Source organism: Eriocheir sinensis, chromosome 61, assembly GCF_024679095.1.
Source record: "Eriocheir sinensis breed Jianghai 21 chromosome 61, ASM2467909v1, whole genome shotgun sequence".
NCBI lineage: Eukaryota > Metazoa > Arthropoda > Malacostraca > Decapoda > Varunidae > Eriocheir > Eriocheir sinensis.
The window spans coordinates 6,950,137-6,968,602 of record NC_066569.1 but is presented as its reverse complement, the minus strand read 5'-3'; the positions used below and the strand labels follow the sequence as shown (position 1 = coordinate 6,968,602).

The 18,466-nt window shown below is 47.8% G+C and overlaps 1 protein-coding gene across 2 annotated transcripts in view; it reads right to left on the bottom strand.

The window, feature by feature from the left end:
• Positions 1–18,466, bottom strand: part of LOC126986295 (capping protein inhibiting regulator of actin dynamics-like) — a 46,780-nt gene continuing 28,314 nt past the window's right edge. For both annotated transcript variants that reach the window (XM_050842273.1, XM_050842274.1), the window contains 5 exons: positions 14,688–14,903; positions 13,592–13,733; positions 11,198–11,397; positions 9,493–9,645; positions 1–3,502 (listed from right to left, as the gene is read on the bottom strand). In XM_050842273.1, the coding sequence (XP_050698230.1) occupies positions 286–3,502; positions 9,493–9,645; positions 11,198–11,397; positions 13,592–13,733; positions 14,688–14,903 (3,928 nt within the window). In that variant the 3' untranslated portion in view covers positions 1–285. The remainder of the gene's footprint in view (positions 3,503–9,492; positions 9,646–11,197; positions 11,398–13,591; positions 13,734–14,687; positions 14,904–18,466) is intronic.

The window sequence follows — 18,466 nt, the reverse complement described above, 5'->3', positions numbered from 1 at the left end:
GAGATAAGAAAGGTGATAAAATAAAAATAACAGTAAGGTGTACACACACACATCAACATAATATACATATCATATATTTCGTATTTCTTCAAGTATAATGCAAAAACGAACAAAAAAATATATGGCAAGCACAACTATGACGGCCCATGGAGGCGGCGGCCCCCGCGGGCACGTGTATGTACGGAGAACTGAATGAGTACTTTGGTGACACGCCGTGCAGCTGTGTGTGTGTGTGTGTGTGTGTGTGCAGGCCAGCAGGAGGCGCCACACAGGCCAGGCGGGCCTTTAGGCAGCGTCGGGGCCGGGCCGCCTGCTGGAGTCCGGGGTGGTTGGTTCCTCAGGCAGCGTGGGCCCCGCGCTGCGCCCCGCTCTGCCCAGCAGCCTCGACTTCATGAAGCCCACCTGGGAGGAGCGGTCGCCGGCGCGGGGATCGGTGGGGCCGTTGCTCCCCAGCGTGACGCTGCTGCGTGTCCTGGCCAGGGGCTTCGGGGGGCCGCGCGTGGAGGCGGGCTGCTGGCTCTCGAACATGGAGATTCTGTCCTGTGCGGAGAACAGCAGCGGCGCCAGCGGTCGCTTGTTGGGGGACGGCGGGAACTTGCTCTTGCGCTTGAGGCTCCCGTCGGCCTCCAAGGGCGTGGCGCCGCCGGCCGCCGGCACGTGACCCATAGACTGCTGCTTCATCAGCTTGGCCGAGCGGGGTAGCGTGTGGCACTTGCCGCCCGCCGCCCACCCGCTCTGCTCCTGGGGGCGTGCGGGCGCTGCCCCCTGAGGCGAGGACGTCCCAGGGGCTTTGACCTGTAGAGCCTCCGGGGCGGTCTGCGCGGGAGGGCGAGTCCCCCTGGGTCCCGCCGGGGAGGCCTCACGCTCCCTGGAGGGGGACTTGGAGAAGGACGTTTTAGAAGGTGTGCGTTTCAGGATGCCCCACGGCGTCTGGATCACTTTCTCGGCGGAGGTGTCTGACGTAAGGGCGTTGAAGGGCAGCTGTGGGCGGCGGGCGCCTGCTGGGGCCTCCGCGGCGCCCTCAGCCTGCTGCAAGGACCGGTCACTGTGCCGGCGGGAAGGTGAGGGCGAGGGTGAGGGTGAGGGGCGGGGTGAGGGGGTCAGCCTGGGGGAGGGGGCGTGGGAGCGGCGGGGGCTGGCGTCGCGGGTCTCCCACTGGGTGACGCGGTCCTGCAGGCTGCTGCTGGAGTTTTGCCTGGGCGGCGTCCTGGTGCCGATGTCGAGGATCCACGCCACCAGCCTGCTGGGGGCGTCCTCGCCGGATGGGGCGTCCTTCTGGGAGGGTGTGGGGGAGGGCGGGGGCGTGAGGGCCTGCTTTCCGTCCCCGCTTGAGGCGATGGAAGGCGAGGGTGTGGGGAGTAAGGTGCCCTTGCTGGCAGGGACCGGGGAGGGCGGCGGTGACAGGGCAGCCTTGTTGCTATTCCCTGAGGAAGGTGAGGGCGGGGGCGTGAGGGAGGGTGCACCCTTGGGGGCTGGCGTGGGCGTGGGGGAGGGAGTGGCGTCCGCTTCTGGCTCCTGGGACACCTTGAGGCCGGGCACGGAGTGCAGGGTGCCGCTGGGACTCTTGTGCAGCGACGCCACCGGCACGTCCAGGGAGTACTGGCGCACCTCCTCGTCGGCCTCGTCCTGCGGCGCCACGATCAGGTCTGGCCACGCCTGCTGCGCCGCGCCGCCGCCCGCCAACTTAGCCAGGCGCTCCATCTGGACAGGGTTGAGGGGCACGTCCCTGGAGGGCCGGCGGTGGGTGGGAGCGGGGGAGCGCTCCCCCTCCCTGGACGGCGGCCTGTCGTCGCGGGGTACGTCCCTGGAGGGCTGCCGCCGGGGCTGCCTCTTGGGCGAGGCGCTCCTGGGACTGCGCGGCGAGGCGCCTTCCTCCTGCCGCAGCGCATCCAATTCGGGCCGCCGCAGCGTCCCGCCGCTCGTCGCCCCCACCATGCGCTGGTACTCCTCGTAGGCGCTGCGGTGGTCCACGCGCAGGATCTCCTGGATGATGGCCTCCGCCTCCTCGGACTCCTGCAGCACGCGCGAGCGGGAGCGGGAGGTGCGGGCCGGGGAGGTCCGCTTGCCGCTGCGCCCGGGGCCCTTGCCGCCGCTCCTCCCGCTAGCCTTCCCGGCGCCCTTCTCGGCGCCCTTCCCGCCCTCTTTGGCGTCCTTCTCCTGCATCAGGTTGAGCCGCGCCTCCAGGCTGCGCGCCACCTCCTGGGGCGGGGCGGCGCCCTTGAACGGTGCCGAGAACGTGTAGTGGACGAACTCCTCGTCCTTGCCCGCCGCGTCAGCCGCCTCGTCCTCGTCGTCGTTGAGGTCGTCGGGGTTTGTGTCGCTGGGCGGCAGCGCGGCTATAGAGGTGAGCGAGGCCCCGGAGCACGCCCGCGCCGCCCCCAGGCCCCGCGGGGCGTCCTCGGCCACCATCACGTACGGGGAGTTGGGGTGGGCGCTCCAGCGAGCCACGAACTCCCGCAGCTGCGCCTTGCTCCGCGCCAGCACCCCGCCGCCCGCGCCCTCCTCGGCCCGCCCTGCCTCCCCGCCCTGCTTCCTCTTGCGCTCCTCTGCCTCCTCCTTCTTCCTGGCCTCCTCTTCCTCTTGCTTCAGCTTTTCTGCTTTCTTTCTCTCTTCCGTCCTCATCCTCTCAGCCTCCTTTCTTTTCTTCTCCTCCACCTCCTTTCTTCTTTTCTCCTCTGCCTCTTTCCTCCTCTTTTCCTCGGCCTCTTTCCTCTTCTCCTCCTCTTCTCTTTTCCTCGCTTCTTCTCTAGCTCTCCTCCTCTCCTCCTCTTCTTCTTTTCTTCTCCTGTCAGCCTCTTGCTCTCGTCTCGCTTCTTCCTGTCTCTTCCTCTTCCTTGCTTCCTCCTCTTCCTCTCTCTTCCTTCTCCTTGCCTCATCCTCTTCCTCCCTCTTCCTTCTCCTGGCTTCCTCTTCCTCCCTTCTTCTTGCCTCTTCCGCAGATCGTTTTCTTTTTTCCTCTTCCTTTTTCCTTCTCGCCTCTTCTTCCTCGATTTTCCTTCTGATTTCTTCCTCCTCCCTCCTCCTTTTCTCTTCCTCCTTTTTCCTCCTCCTGTCTTCCTCCTCTTCCCTCCTCTTAGCCTCCTCTTCCTCCTTCCTCTTCTTCATTCGGAGTTCCTCTTCCTCAATCCTCTTTTTCTTCTCCTCTATCTGCTTCTCTAAGTCCTTCCTCTTGGCCTCCATTTCCTTCCTCTTCACGTCTTCCTCCTCCTCCTCCTTCTTCTTCTTCGCCGCCTCATCCTCCTCTTTCTTCCTCTTCCTCCTGACACTATACTTCTCCGTTTCCTCCTCATCCTTCTTTATCTTCTCCTCAACCACGACTTGGATAACCTTCTTCTCCTCCTCCTCGGTCTCCTCGTCCTCGTCCTCGTCTTCTTCGTCGCTCGTCTCCTCCTCTGAGTTCGACGCTGAGGAAGGGAAGCGTCTGCGGAGGTGGCAACACTGCGGCGGCGGCGGGGAACGAAGCCAGTCCGAACGGAGGCATTGCGCAGGCGTGGGGCGCAGGCTGAGAGAGAGAGAGAGATTTTACATAGATTTACATAGAAAATCAGACCACACAGACCCCATGGTCCAGACTTGGTGGTCTGTCCTTAAACCTAAGTGATTTTACATTAATCAGAAGACTCCAAAACGTTGCATTTCTACTCTAGTTGATATTAAGTTGAAGGAAGTGACGGTCGAGCTTATTTTTGAAGGAGTCAATCGTGTTACACTGGACCACTGATGATGGGAGCTTATTCCATTCTCGCACTACAACGTTGGTGAAGAAAAATTTGGTGCAGTCTGAATTTACTTGTCTACATCTGAGTTTTACGCCATTGTTCCTCGTGCGCAAAGTGTCATCGATCATAAACAATGTTGATCTGTCTACATTCGTGAAACCATTAAGTATTTTAAAACATTCGATCAGTTTTCCTCGGAGGCGACGTTTCTCAAGAGAGAACATGTTAAGGGTAGAAAGCCTTTCTTCGTAGGATTTGTTGCGCAAGGAAGGGATAATTTTCGTTGCCCGACGCTGAACACCTTCTAATTTAGCAATATCCTTTGCATGGTGAGGAGACCAAAACTGTACCGCATATTCCAAGTGGGGTCTGACTAAACTGTTGTAGAGCGGGAGTATTACATCTTTATTCTTAAATAAAAAGTTTCTTTTAATGAAGCCCAACATTCTGTTCGCTTTATTTGCTGCATCGATGCATTGCTGTGATAATTTGAGGTTTGACGCGATTTTGACCCACAAGTCCTTGACGCATTGAACGCTTTTGAGTTTAACGCCGCGCATTTCGTAATCAAACTTTTTATTCCTCGTTCCAACTTGAAGGACCTGGCACTTGTCTACGTTAAAGGGCATCTCCCATCTATCCGACCAAGCTGAAATTTTGTGCAAATCCTCTTGGAGGCTTTGCCTGTCTTCGTCAGTGAGAACCGAGTTACCAATCTTTGTGTCGTCTGCAAATTTACTAATGCGGTTATTGAGTCCAACATCCACGTCGTTGATGTAAATAATGAAGAGCACTGGGCCAAGAACCGAGCCCTGAGGGACGCCACTAGTGACAGGCGCCCACTCTGAGTTAAATCCGTCAATCACTACTCTTTGTTGTCTGTTGCTCAACCAATTCGCGATCCATTGGTTTACCTGTCCGTCAATACCTATTTGTTTTAATTTGTAAAGTAATTTATTATGATTTAATTTATAAAAATCTTTATGTAAATAAAGATATAATACGACAAGTGATTTGGTTAAGTAATAAACAGTGAAGAGGTCGTTATAAAAGGTTAATAGATTTGATAGGCAGGATCTTTTGTTTCGGAAGCCATGTTGTGAGTCCCCAATTAATGAGTGGCTTTCAAGGTAACTCACAATTTTGTCTCTAATTATGCCCTCAAGTAGCTTACCTACAACCGAAGTTAGACTAATGGGCCTGTAATTACCTGGTACTTTTTGTCTCCTTTCTTAAAAATCGGTGTCACGTTAGCCTTTTTCCAATCTGAAGGACAATGCCTTGTCGCAAGGACATATTGAATACGGTTGTGAGGGAGGAGAGTATTTCGCTCTTTGTTTCTTTCAGCAGAGTTGGATATACTTTATCAGGTCCAGGACTTTTATTTGTTTTAAGTGATTTGAGGGCTTTAAGGACTTCATCGGGTTTTATTTCAAAGTTAGACAATGCATGCTCAGGATTTACATTAGTACTGGTGTTGGTGGTGGTGGTGGGAGGACTGTTATTATTAAACACCGAGGAAAAGTAATTATTTAATAGGTTTGCAACGTGTTGGCTGTCAGTCACTAGTGCACCGTCGCTGTTTATTAAAGGTCCAATTCCACTTCTGATCGCCTTTCTGTTGTTTATGTAACTGAAGAAGGATTTCGGATTATTTTTACAGTTGGCTGCAATATTTTCTTCATATCTACGCTTTGCCTGATGCACTAATCTTTTTACTCGTCGCCTTGCATCATTGTAAAGTCTAATGTTTTCGGGCGTGCTTTGGTCTTTCTTTAACCTGTAAGACAATTTTCTCTCCTTGACTGAGTGTTTAATTTCGCTATTAAACCAAGGTGGACTTTATTAGTGTTAATTCGCTTCTCGCACAAGGGGACAAATGTGTCCTGCTGAGTGAGTAAGTGATTTTTAAAGTTTAGCCAGGCGTCCTCTGCATTGCCGTCATCTGATAGTTGCATATCTATTAGTTTTCGTCGGATTTCTACGAAGTTGGCTCTTTTGAAATTGGGCACCTTAACTTTATTTACAGTCACCGATGTTTGAGCTCTAATGTCAACGCGCACTAGTTTATGATCGCAGGAACCGAGGTGTTCTCCTACCGTGACATTACTGACTAGGTTATCTTGGGTCGCTATAACAAGGTCAAGTATGTTATTTTGTCGAGTTGGTTCAGAAACCATTTGGCTTAGATAATTTTCCTCTAGAAATTCGATCATTCTATGGGACTCACCTTCTGTACCCGACAGTGTCGCCCAGTCGATATGGGGAGGTTAAAGTCTCCTAGTATCAGTGAGTCGCTGTTATTAAGTGACTGCCTTAAGACGCTGTACATTTCAAGATCGCCATCAAGTGATTGCCCCGGAGGCCTGTAAGTGACAGATATATTTAAATTGACTTTTGCAATGTTTACTCGCACGCACAAATGTTCAACGTTACTGTTTCTTGGTGTTTTGTCAGTAGGTTGCAAGTAGCTTTTGACAAAAGGGCGACACCACCCCCTCTACGGTTTACACGATCATTGTTGAAGAATCTGTAGCCATCTATGTTATATTCGGAACTTAAATCAATATTAGTGGTGTCGATAAATGTTTCGGTTATAGCAATTACGTCAAAGTTTTCTGTCAGAGCAAGACATCGCAGTTCATCAAATTTGTTTCTTAGGCTACGCGCATTGAAACTAAGGACTCTTAGGTTATCTTGAAGCTTGGTAATAGAGTTACTGGAGGGTTCAATGTTACGAGTCTGTTGCGGTGTGAGGTGTCTATTTACACGGGCGGGATGGAAGGACGTGGCTGAGAGTCGTTTTTTGTTGTTCGGGCGTTACGTACGGCGTTGTTGATGAGCCTTCCAAATCTGGCTGCCCCGATGGGGGACAGGTGTATGCCGTCCCTTTGGAAAAGTCTACTCTGGCCGTAGAAATCGTTCCAGGCGTTAAAGAATTCGACGTCAAGCTCTCCGCAGAGAGTCTGCAGGCGGTTGTTGAGGCTGAAGGCCTTACTGTAGAAGTCGCCCTCATCCCATGTCCGTGGTAGAATTCCTGAAATCAAAATATTAGGGGATTTAGTCTTATACTGCTGGATGAGCCTACGGTACTTGTCCAGCAGTTCCTCAGACCGGGTCGTGGTGACGTCGTTTGTACCTGTGTGGAGAACAAAGAGTGAGTCATTAGAGGCCTCAGCGGAGACCTCGTCCAGGGCAGCTGTGATGTCGTCAACACCAGCTCCAGGATAACAGTAGTTACGCCTACGACGGGGGACTCTGCCACAGAATTCAACCACCTGATGGCGAATCATAGAGTCACCGACCAAGAAGGTGCTCTGTTCCTCGTCCTCCTCCTCCAGTATGGCAAATCTGTTGTAGCAATGAGTAGGATAAATGGCTCTAGGGGCGGGTCTGGCTCCTCCTCTCACGGGGTGAAGCATTCAGCGTCAGCTCTACCGGTTCCTGTGACGTGCCTTCTTCGGAAGGTGGCTGGGCATCGAGTGCAGGTGAGGAGGGTGATGAGGCGTCAATTGCAGGAGGGGCGACGATGTTGGCCTGGATAAACTCCTGCAAGGTATCAACAGTACTTGTTAGTTCGGTGATCTTCTTCTCGCCAGCCGTTAGCCTTTCGTCCTGTTGAAGGAGTCTCGTTTCCATCTGCTGAGTCAACAGGCAGATCTTGCAGACAGTCGATCGTCCTGAGAAGAAATGACCAGAGAAGTTTCCTGTGCAAGTCGAACATTTCTTTAGCGCCATCTTGGTAAGGAGGAGGTATCTATATATTTGCTTTGCTTTTTCTTTTCGTAGGGCAGAGGACGCGTGCGTGAATAAGCGAGAATAAGTGAGAGAGAGAGAGAGAGAGAGAGAGAGAGAGATGGGAAGGCGTAGGAGGAGATAGGGATGGAGGGAGGAAGAGGGCGAAGGAAAGGGGGAGAGAGAGGGTGGGAACGAGATAGGGAGTGAGGAAGGAGAGACAGAGAGGGGCAAGTGGGGGTAGTAATGAGAGAGAGGGGGGCAATGGAGAGGAGGCGAGAGAGAGAGAGAGAGAGAGAGAGAGATGGGAAGGCGTAGGAGGAGATAGGGATGGAGGGAGGAAGAGGGCGAAGGAAAGGGGAGAGAGAGGGTGGGAACGAGATCGGGAGTGAGGAAGGAGAGACAGAGAGGGGCAAGTGGGGGTAGTAATGAGAGAGAGAGAGAGGGAGGGGCAATGGAGAGGTGAGGCGAGAGACGAGGAGGAGCGAAACGCGAGAGGGAGGGCGGGAGGATGACTGGTCTCTGGGGAAGAATCTGGTCAAGTCAGGTCAGGTAGGTCTGAACACCTGCGTCGGAAGTGGCGTCAGGTGGAATCTGGAAATATATAAAGAATGTGGCGGAAAGAGTGTAACACTGTGTTTTGTGTATAGGTGTATATATGTTTTACAGGGCGCTACTGCGAGAGGGTAGATACAGGCGGAGAGGTAGTAAAAATAAGGGCAACACTTAATCCTGTCCAATGGTCGAAGCACGTGGTCGCACAGCAAACAGCACACCTCTGCGGGCAGCTAACTCGGTTGACAATAAGCAGTACGCAGCACGACGCGAAATAGCACACGGCACACAGCACAGCAAGATCTACAGTACAGTTCAGTACAGCACACGAGGGTGGATTCGCAAGCGAGAGGTCACGGAAGTGGGAGCGCGTGCGGTTTGACCTCTCGGGGTGAGGGCAAGGCGCTGAGAGAGAGAGAGAGAGAGAGAGAGAGAGAGAGAGAGAGAGAGAGTATTAGTTTTCGGGTGTATGATTTTGTGTATGCGTGAATATATGGAGAGAGAGAGAGAGAGAGAGAGAGAGAGAGAGAGAGAGAGAGAGAGAGAGAGAGAGAGAGAGAGAGAGAGAGTATTAGTGTTGGTGTGTATAATTGTGTGTGTGTGAATCTTACGTATATATGAATGCAAGAAATACTTATTAATACACATTGATACCGTCACTTTCTTTATCTATTTAGCTTTCTGTTTATCTATCTACGTGAATGTTTGTCTATCTGCATATCTGTCTATCATACACATATTTATCTACACATATTTATCTACCTATATCTACACACCTGCCTATCTAAGCACCTATATCTATTTTTGTATTTATCTTTATCTATCTATCTGTCTGTCTGTCTATTTACATTTTCCCCTAAAGTTAAACAAGAAATAAGATCACCCACTATCTCTTTCTCTTATCTATATATTATCTTTTTTTTCGCAAATGCAACATAAAAACCTACTCTGTATCTATCTATCTATCTATCTATCTATCTATCTTTCTATCTCTAAAATTAAACAAGACATAAGAACTCGTACTATCTCTTTCTCTAATCTATATATTACCTTTTTTTTTTTCGCAAATGCAACATAAAAACCTACTCTATATCTATCTATCTATCTATCTATTTATCTATCTATCTTTCTATCTCTAAAATTAAACAAGAAATAAGATCACCCACTATCTCTTTCTCTTTTCTATATATTATCTTTTTTTTCACAAATGCAACAATAAAACCTACTCTGTATCTATCTATCTATCTATCTCTAAAATTAAACAAGACATAAGATCACCCACTATCTGTTTCTCTAATCTATATATTATTTTTTTTCGCAAATGAAACATCAAAAACTACTCTATTTTTTTTTTTTACAACAAAGGAGACAGCTCAAGGGCACAAAAAAAGGAAACAATAATAAAAAAAGGCCGCTACTCGCTGCTCCTATCTATCTATATCTATCTATCTGTATCTATCTCTTCCCTCCCCCTCCCCCTCACCTCTTATCCAGCACCAGCAGTTTCTGGATGAAGTCCTTGGCCTCGTCGGATACGCTGTCGAACGCCTCGTCGTCGAAGTCGTACTTGTTGTGGGTCACGTTGGTCATGGTCTCCACGTAGTTGTGGCCCATGAAGGGGGAGAGCCCGGAGAGACTGGGGGGGAGAAGGTGAGATTGAGATTGAGAGACTGGGGGGAGAAGGCGAGATTGAGATTGAGAGACTGGGGGGAGAAGGCGAGATTGAGATTGAGAGACTGGAGGGAGAAGGTGAGATTGAGATTGAGAGACTGGAGGGAGAAGGCGAGATTGAGATTGAGAGACTGGAGGGAGAAGGCGAGATTGAGATTGAGAGACTGGAGGGAGAAGGCGAGATTGAGATTGAGAGACTGGAGGGAGAAGGCGAGTGTGAGAGTGAGAGACTGGCGGGATAAGGCGAGATTGAGATTGAGAGACTGGAGGGAGAAGGCGAGATTGAGATTGAGAGACTGGAGGGAGAAGGCGAGATTGAGGTTGAGAGACTGGAGGGAGAAGGCGAGATTGAGATTGAGAGACTGGGGGAAAGAGACGCTGAGAAGAAGGTGAGATTGAGATTGAGAGACTGGGGGAAAGAGACGCTGAGAAGAAGGTGAGATTGAGATTGAGAGACTGGGGGAAAGATACGGTGATGAGAAGGTGAGATTGAGATGGAGAGACTGGGGGAAAGAGACGGTGAGGAGAAGGTGAGATTGAGATCGAGAGACTGGGGGAGAGGGAAGAAGGTGAGACAGATTGAGATGCTGGAGGTTAAGGAAAATTAAGGGAGGAGAGGGAAAGATTGTTAGAGGTAAAGGAAGGAAAGGGAGATTGTTGGTGGAGGGAGAATGGGAGAGACTGTTGGTGGAAGTAAAGGAAGAAGAGGGAGAGATTGTTGCAGGAAAAATGACAGATAATTGGTGTCTCTTTCCATTCCCTTCCTAACCTAACCTAACCTAACCTAACCTAACCTAACCTAACCTAACCTAACCTAACCTAACCTAACCTAACCTAACCTAACCTAACCTAACCTAACCTAACCTAACCTAACCTAACCTAACCTAACCTAACCTAACCTAACGTAATCCCTTCTTCCAATAATCATTTCTACCCATTTATTGAACGGCCTCTGACTGAATGGGAGAGACTGGTGGAGGTAAACGACGGAAAGTGAGATCGTTGGAAGAAAGGGAGAGACTTGAAGGAATGAGAAGGGAATGTTGGAGGAAAGGAAAAAGGGAACGTAAAGGAAAGGAAGGAGAAAACGGGGACAAGGAGGAAAAGATGGAAGGAAGACATGGAGGAAATGGACTTGGAGGAATGAAAGGAATGAGAAGGGAATGTTGGAGGAAAGGAAAAGGGAAACATAAGGGAATGGAAGGAGAGAACAGGGACAAGGAGGAAACGAGAAAAAGGACATGGAGGAAATGCATCAAAATCCATCCTAAATTCTCCCTGTACACATACCCAACAACCCACCTCACATACCCAATAACACCTCCACGCCCTCCACACCTCCCACACACAACTCCCCCACACAACCCCCCACACCCAGCAACCACCCATGCACACAACCCCCTTCAAACAGCCCTCCACCACAACAGCCCCTCACACCCACACCTAGTAGCCCACCACACAATACCCCCACATCCCACACCCTTCCACCCCCAACAACCCCCACCCCCCACACTCACAGCACGTAGCAGATCACTCCCACGCTCCACATGTCCGTCCCAAAACCAATGGGCTCAAAGTTCACCACCTCGGGCGCCACGAACTCCGGGGTCCCGAAGAGCACTTGGAGTTTCTTGCGCGGGTCGTAGCGGCGCGCCAACCCGAAGTCGCAGATCTTGACCCGGTTCCCTTCCCTCGACAGGCACAGGATATTCTCAGGCTGGCGAAGGGAAGAGTGGGGAGAGGTGGATAAGTGAATTAGTTGTTTGTATTGAAGGGAAAGGAGGAAAGTGAGGGATGGGGATTTTGAATGTGTTTTTTGAAGGAATGGGAGGAGGGAAAAGGGAGAATTATTGTTTTTATTTTTTATTTTTTATTTTTTTATTTTTTCGTTCATTCATTTTATCTCCTATGCCATATATAGTCCATAGCCGTTCACTTATATCATTCTAGCCTCTTTCCATTCTCTTCTAGTTATCTAACCTAACCTAACCTAACTTAACCTAACCCTAGTCCCTTTCCATTCCCTTCGTTACCTAACCTAACCTAACCTAACCCTAGTCCCTTTCCATTCCCTTCGTTACCTAACCTAACCTAACCCTAGTCCCTTTCCATTCCCTTCGTTACCTAACCTAACCTAACCTAACCCTAGTCCCTTTCCATTCCCTTCGTTACCTAACCTAACCTAACCTAACCTAACCCTAGTCCCTTTCCATTCCCTTCCTTACCTAACCTAACCTAACCTAACCTAACCCTAGTCCCTTTCCATTCCCTTCGTTACCTAACCTAACCTAACCTAACCTAACCTAACCCTAGTCCCTTTCCATTCCCTTCGTTACCTAACCTAACCTAACCTAACCTAACCCTAGTCCCTTTCCATTCCCTTCCTTACCTAACCTAACCTAACCTAACCCTAGTCCCTTTCCATTCCCTTCGTTACCTAACCTAACCTAACCTAACCCTAGTCCCTTTCCATTCCCTTCGTTACCTAACCTAACCTAACCTAACCTAACCTAACCTAACCCTAGTCCCTTTCCATTCCCTTCGTTACCTAACCTAACCTAACCTAACCTAACCATACTAGAGTTCGTTTCCATTCCTTACCTAACCTAACCTAACCTAACCCTAGTCCCTTTCCATTCCCTTCGTTACCTAACCTAACCTAACCTAACCTAACCCTAGTCCCTTTCCATTCCCTTCGTTACCTAACCTAACCTAACCCTAGTCCCTTTCCATTCCCTTCGTTACCTAACCTAACCTAACCCTAGTCCCTTTCCATCCCCTTCGTTATCTAACCTAACCTAACCTAACCCTAGTCCCTTTCCATTCCCTTCGTTACCTAACCTAACCTAACCTAACCTAACCCTAGTCTCTTTCCATTCCCTTCGTTACCTAACCTAACCTAACCTAACCCTAGTCCCTTTCCATTCCCTTCGTTACCTAACCTAACCTAACCTAACCTAACCTAACCCTAGTCCCTTTCCATTCCCTTCGTTACCTAACCTAACCTAACCCTAATCTCTTTCCATTCCCTTCGTTACCTAACCTAACCTAACCTAACCTAACCTAACCTAACCCTAGTCTCTTTCCATTCCCTTCGTTACCTAACCTAACCTAACCTAACCCTAATCCCTTTCCATTCCATTCTATTTACCTTACCTAACCTAACCTAACCTAATCCCCTCTTCCAATAATCATTTCTACCCATTTACAGAACCCTACGGCCTCTGCAAACCCTATTCCACTTTGTAGGTACCGCTTCCACTCCCTTCTACTCCAATCTCCCTCTCCTCTCCTTCCATTTTCTTCCCTCCTCCAGTTATTTATGTTACTAAGTATCCATTTTCTGCCATTTCGCGTCATTCCAACTCGGCACCTTTTTGTCTCTCCTCTCCATTCCCTTCTACTCCAACTCACTTCCAGCATCCTTAACCGTGTAGCAGCGACGCGCCAAATTTGTGGCTTTACCGTGTACCAGCGACGGGCCAAATTTGTGGCTTTACCGTGTACCAGCGACGGGCCAAATTTGTGGCTTTACCGTGTACCAGCGACGGGCCAAATTTGTGGCTTTACCGTGTACCAGCGACGGGCCAAATTTGTGGCTTTACCGTGTACCAGCGACGGGCAAATTTGTGGCTTTACCGTGTACCAGCGACGGGCAAATTTGTGGCTTTACCGTGTACCAGCGACGGGCCAAAATCATGATATAAACCCCCCAAAATAGATGATACATAAACTAATCACAAATGCGTTGATATATATTATTAAGTAGTTTGTGTGAGTGATGTTTTTTCTCATTTTTCTCGCTTAGAGGGGCCTTTAAGAAACATGATCCCCGCAGCTAACGGGTTAACATCCATTACCATTCGACCCCTGCCATTACTTCGACATCCTCCTTCCTGTACTATGCTCACCTTCATGTCGAGGTGGAGGATGTTCTTGGAGTGGATGAACTCGACGCCCTCGCAGATCTGCCGCACGAACACGGTACACGCGCGCTCCGTCAGGATGAAGTCGTCGTTGATCACGCGTTCGAACAGCTCCCCGCCGTCCACGCTGTTGGGGAGACGGAAAGTGCGTTAACATAATCATCATCATCATCAGTAGCGGCATCAGTAGTAGTTTGAACAGTTTCCATTCCCTCCGTTACCTAATCTAACCTAACCTAACCTAACCTTAGTCCCTTTCCATTCCCTTCGTTACCTAACCTAACCTAACCTAACCCTAGTCCCTTTCCATTCCCTTCCTTACCTAACCTAACCTAACCTAACCCTAGTCCCTTTCCATTCCCTTCCTTACCTAACCTAACCTAACCTAACCCTAGTCCCTTTCCATTCCCTTCCTTACCTAACCTAACCTAACCTAACCTAACCCTAGTCCCTTTCCATTCCCTTCGTTACCTAACCTAACCTAACCTAACCCTAGTCCCTTTCCATTCCCTTCTAGTTACCTAACCTAACCTAACCTAACGTTCACGCTGTTTATTAGAAAGACGGAAAGTACATTAACATCATCATCATCATCATTATTTCCATCCAGTCTTAGCATTGTTCAAACTACTACTACTACTACTACTACTACTACTACTACTACTACTACTACTACCATCGCTGTAATCGCTGTAATCTGGACACCTCTCCTCCCGAAATTGGCCCTCTCTTTTTTGCCACTCCTCTGTACTCTATTCAGGAGCAGTAAGTAGCGGGCTTTTTGTTTTTTTCATTAGTTTTATTTTTTTTACGCCCTTGTACTGCCTCCTTTGCTGTAAAAAAAAAAAAAAAAAATATCACCACAGCACTACCACTAATACCACTTCTGACCACCATTACCACTACCACCACTACCACTACAACCAACACTACCACACTACCACTAACTCTACTACTATTGCAACTCTCACTACTACTATTCTTTCTATCACGCCACCGTAACCACTACTACTACTACTACTACTACAACCACTCATATCACCACTACATCCCCCCCACCCCCAACCACCACCTTACTCACATTTCCAGCACCAGGCACATTTCCTTGGCCATGTCGTAGGCGTCGTAGAGCTGGATAAGGCGAGGGTGGGGTTTTTCAGCGTTGAGAAGCTTCATGATCTCCACCTCCCTCTCAACGTTGGCCCGATCCTGGTTCCTTTTGGTGCTTACGAACTTGGCCGCGAACTTCTGTCTTGTCTTCTTGTCCTCCACTAAGTAAACCGTCCCGAAGCGGCCTCTGGGGGGGAAGAAGGAGAGTGAGAAAGGAGGATAAACGGTGAGGGGGGAAAAGGGGAGAAAGAGGAAAGTAAATCCGATAAAGAATAGAGAAAAGAAAAGGAGGAAGAAGGAGAGTGAGAGAGGAGGTAAAGGGGAAAAGAATAGAGAAAAGAAAAGGAAGGAAGAAGGAGAGTGAGAGAGGAGGTAAAGGGGAAAAGAATAGAGAAAAGAAAAGGAAGGAAGAAGGAGAGTGAGAAAGGAGGAAACGGTGAGAGGGGAAAAAGGGGAGAAAGAAAAGAAAGTAAACGCGATAAAGAATAGAGAAAAGGAAAGGAGGAAGAAGCAAATAGAGATAATGAAGAAAAAACGGATATTGTGGAAAGGAAAGAGAAATTACAGTGAGAACGAGGGTGATTTGATGTTTTGTTGAGAGGAAGAAGAAAAGAACGAGAAAAAGAAATGGTTGGGAAGGTTTTGTTAAGAGGAAGAAGACTAAAGGAACGAAAGGAAAACAATGAAGTGATGGAATTAAGAGTGAGCAAAGTTTTGTTTTAAGAGGAAGGAAAACGAACGAGAGAAAAAAGGAACGGCTTAGTAAAAAGGAAAACAATAAAGAACGTGAAATAAAGGAACGGCTTAGTAAAGAGGGAAACCAAAAAAAAAACCGAACGAGAAAAATGAAATCGAGGAAAGTTAAAGAAGAAAAAAAAGGAAAATAATAGTGTTTAGAAAGAAAGTTTTTAAGAATAAGAAACGAAGGATGAAAACGGATGAAAAAAAGGGGATTGGAGAACATACATACTAACACTCATTCCACAAATAATAATAATAATAATAATAATAATAATAATAATAATAATAATAATAATAATAAAGGTATAATTTTAGGGCATACGTTATAGCTACGCGTGACCTCAGTGTTCATCTCCGTCACATTGGCCTTAAAGTCGAAGGTCTTCCCCAGCGCTGACCTTAAGACGTTTGACCCTCGACTTGACGGTCTTAATCCTTTCTCTTTTTTTTCTTTTTTTCTTTTCGCTCCGCCAAAATAATCGTGTTAGCCAAGGGTCTCCACGCGCACTGGTCACGCTGCCAAGGTCTCTCTCTCTCTCTCTCTCTCTCTCTCTCTCTCTCTCTCTCTCTCTTTCTTCGTATCCCTCACGGTTTTCCTCTTCTTTTTCCTCTTCCTTTGATGCTTGTCAGTAAATTCTTCTCTCTCTCTCTCTCTCTCTCTCTCTCTCTCTCTCTCTCTCTCTCTCTCTCTCTCTCTGCTTTTGTCTTTCATTCTCTCCCTTTTATTAATTTGAGGCGTGTCGCTTTAGATTTAACGCTCTCTCTCTCTCTCTCTCTCTCTCTCTCTCTCTCTCTCTCTCTCTCTCTCTCTCTCTCTCTCTCATTTTGTCCTTCATTCTCTCCCTTTTCTTAATTTGAGGCGTGTCGTTTTAGATTTACCCCCCCCCCCTCTCTCTCTCTCTCTCTCTCTCTCTCTCTCTCATTTTGTCCTTCATTCTCCCCTCTTTCTTAATTTGAGGCGTGTCGTTTTAGATTACCCCCCCTCTCTCTCTCTCTCTCTCTCTCTCTCTCTCTCTAATTCTGTCCTTCATTTTCTCTTCCTAATTTGAGGCGTATCACTAAATTCATTCCCCCTTCCCCCTCTCTATCTCTCTCTCTCTCTCTCTCTCTCTCTCTCTCTCTCTCTCTCTCTCTCTCATTCTCCCCCCCTCTCTCTCTCTCTCTCTCTCTCTCTCTCTCTGACTCACCCTCCCCGGCGCGATGGTGTCGAATGTATATATAAAAAAAAAAAAGACACGTGCGGACCATGTGACTTTGTTTACCTTGGTATTTATGAGTTTCCGCGCGTGTTTTCAATAAGGAGTAAAATAATGATGATAATAATAATGTTGGTGGTGGTGGTGGTGGTGATGGTGGTGGTGCGTCTTATAAGCTGAATAAATACGTAAGGCAACTCTAAATATATTCTGTAGTGGTAGTAGCTGTAGTAGTAGTAGTAGTAGTGGTAGTAGTAGTAGTAGTAGTAGTAGTAGTGGTAGTAGTAGTAGTAGTAGTAGTAGTAGTAGAAGAAATGGCAGTAGGCTAGTAGCAATATTAGTATCATAGAAGCAGCAGAAGTAGGCTAGTAATGAAGCAGTATTTGTAGTCGTAGTAGTAGTAGTAGTAGTAGTAGTGATAATGATAATGATAGATATTTTTTTTGTTCTCTTTCGTTCCTCAATTCTCTCTTTTTTATTACATTAATCTACTTTCTGTTTTGTCTTCTTTACACAATTCCCTTTTCTTCAGTATCCTTCTTTGTTTCTTCCTGCTTCCCTTTTCTTTATTTCTTATTCCTCCTACTCTCTTTTCTTCCTTCCTTCTTCCCCTTTCTTCCCTCCTATTTCTCTTTCCTTTTGCTTCTCTCATTCTCTTGTTTCGTCTCAATCTGTCATTCCTTCTCTTTCTCTCCTTTCATCTTTGTTTTCTTCGTTTATCCTCTTTTTTATCACAATTTTCTACTTGCTTCTTTGTTTTCTATTTTTTATAATTCCGTTTTATTCATTCTTTTCTTTGCTTTTTCTTGTTTTGTTTTGAATTTTTATCGTTCCTACTTCCTTTTCTTCCTCTTTTCCTCCCTTTTCTTCCCTCCCTTTTGTCCTTCCTTCTTCTTTTTCCTTTTCTTTTTGCTTATTCCTGGCTTTTCCTTTTCTTTTTTTTATCGTTTCTCCCTTTTTCCCTTTTCTTCCCTTCCTTTTCTCTCTCTCTCTCTCTCTCTCTCTCTCTCTCTCTCTCTCTCTCTCTCTCTCTCTCTCTCTCTCTCTCTCTCTTCTTCTCTTCCTTTCCTTTGATCTTTGTCTTCTTCGCCTTAATTTGTCCTTCTTCTCTCCTTCACGGTTCTTCTCTTTCCAAGTTTCCTCCCCTCCTTGTCTCTCCTCTTTGGCCTCTCCTCTCCTCTTCTATTTTTATCTATCCACTATCATCCCGTTTCCTCCCTCTCCCTTTTTTATTCTCCTTTTTTTATTTCGTTTCTGCTTTCTCATCTTCTCCTCCTTATTTTCTCACGTGCCATGATTCTCCTCTTCTCTCCTACTTATTTTACTTTTCCTTATTTTTATTTCATTTCTGCTCTTTCTTCTCTTCTTTTCCTTCTTTTCTCTTTTGCTATGATTCTCCTCTCCTCTCTCTTCTACTTATTTTACTTTTCCTATTTCTTTTTCCTGTTTCTTCTCTCACATTTCCTCTTCCCCTTGTTCTTCACTTCACTGTAGCGCCGGTAGGGTCTCTTGAGGGGTCTCTGATTAGGCGGCCCCAGCTTGTCAGTGGCGCAGGCGAATTTTATTTTTAGTGGCTGCCGTTATGTATGACTCCTGCCTGGCCCATGCTGCCCCCCGGTGCTCCTCTTGACCGAAATGTCGGAGGAAGATTAAGGGAGGAGAGGGAAAGATTATTAGAGGTAAAGGAAGGATAGGGAGATTGTAGGTGGAGGAAGAATGGGAGAGGCTATTGGTGGAAGTAAATGAAGGAAAGGGAGAGATTGTTGCAGGAAGAATGGCAGAGATAATTGAAGGTAAATGACTGAATGGGAGA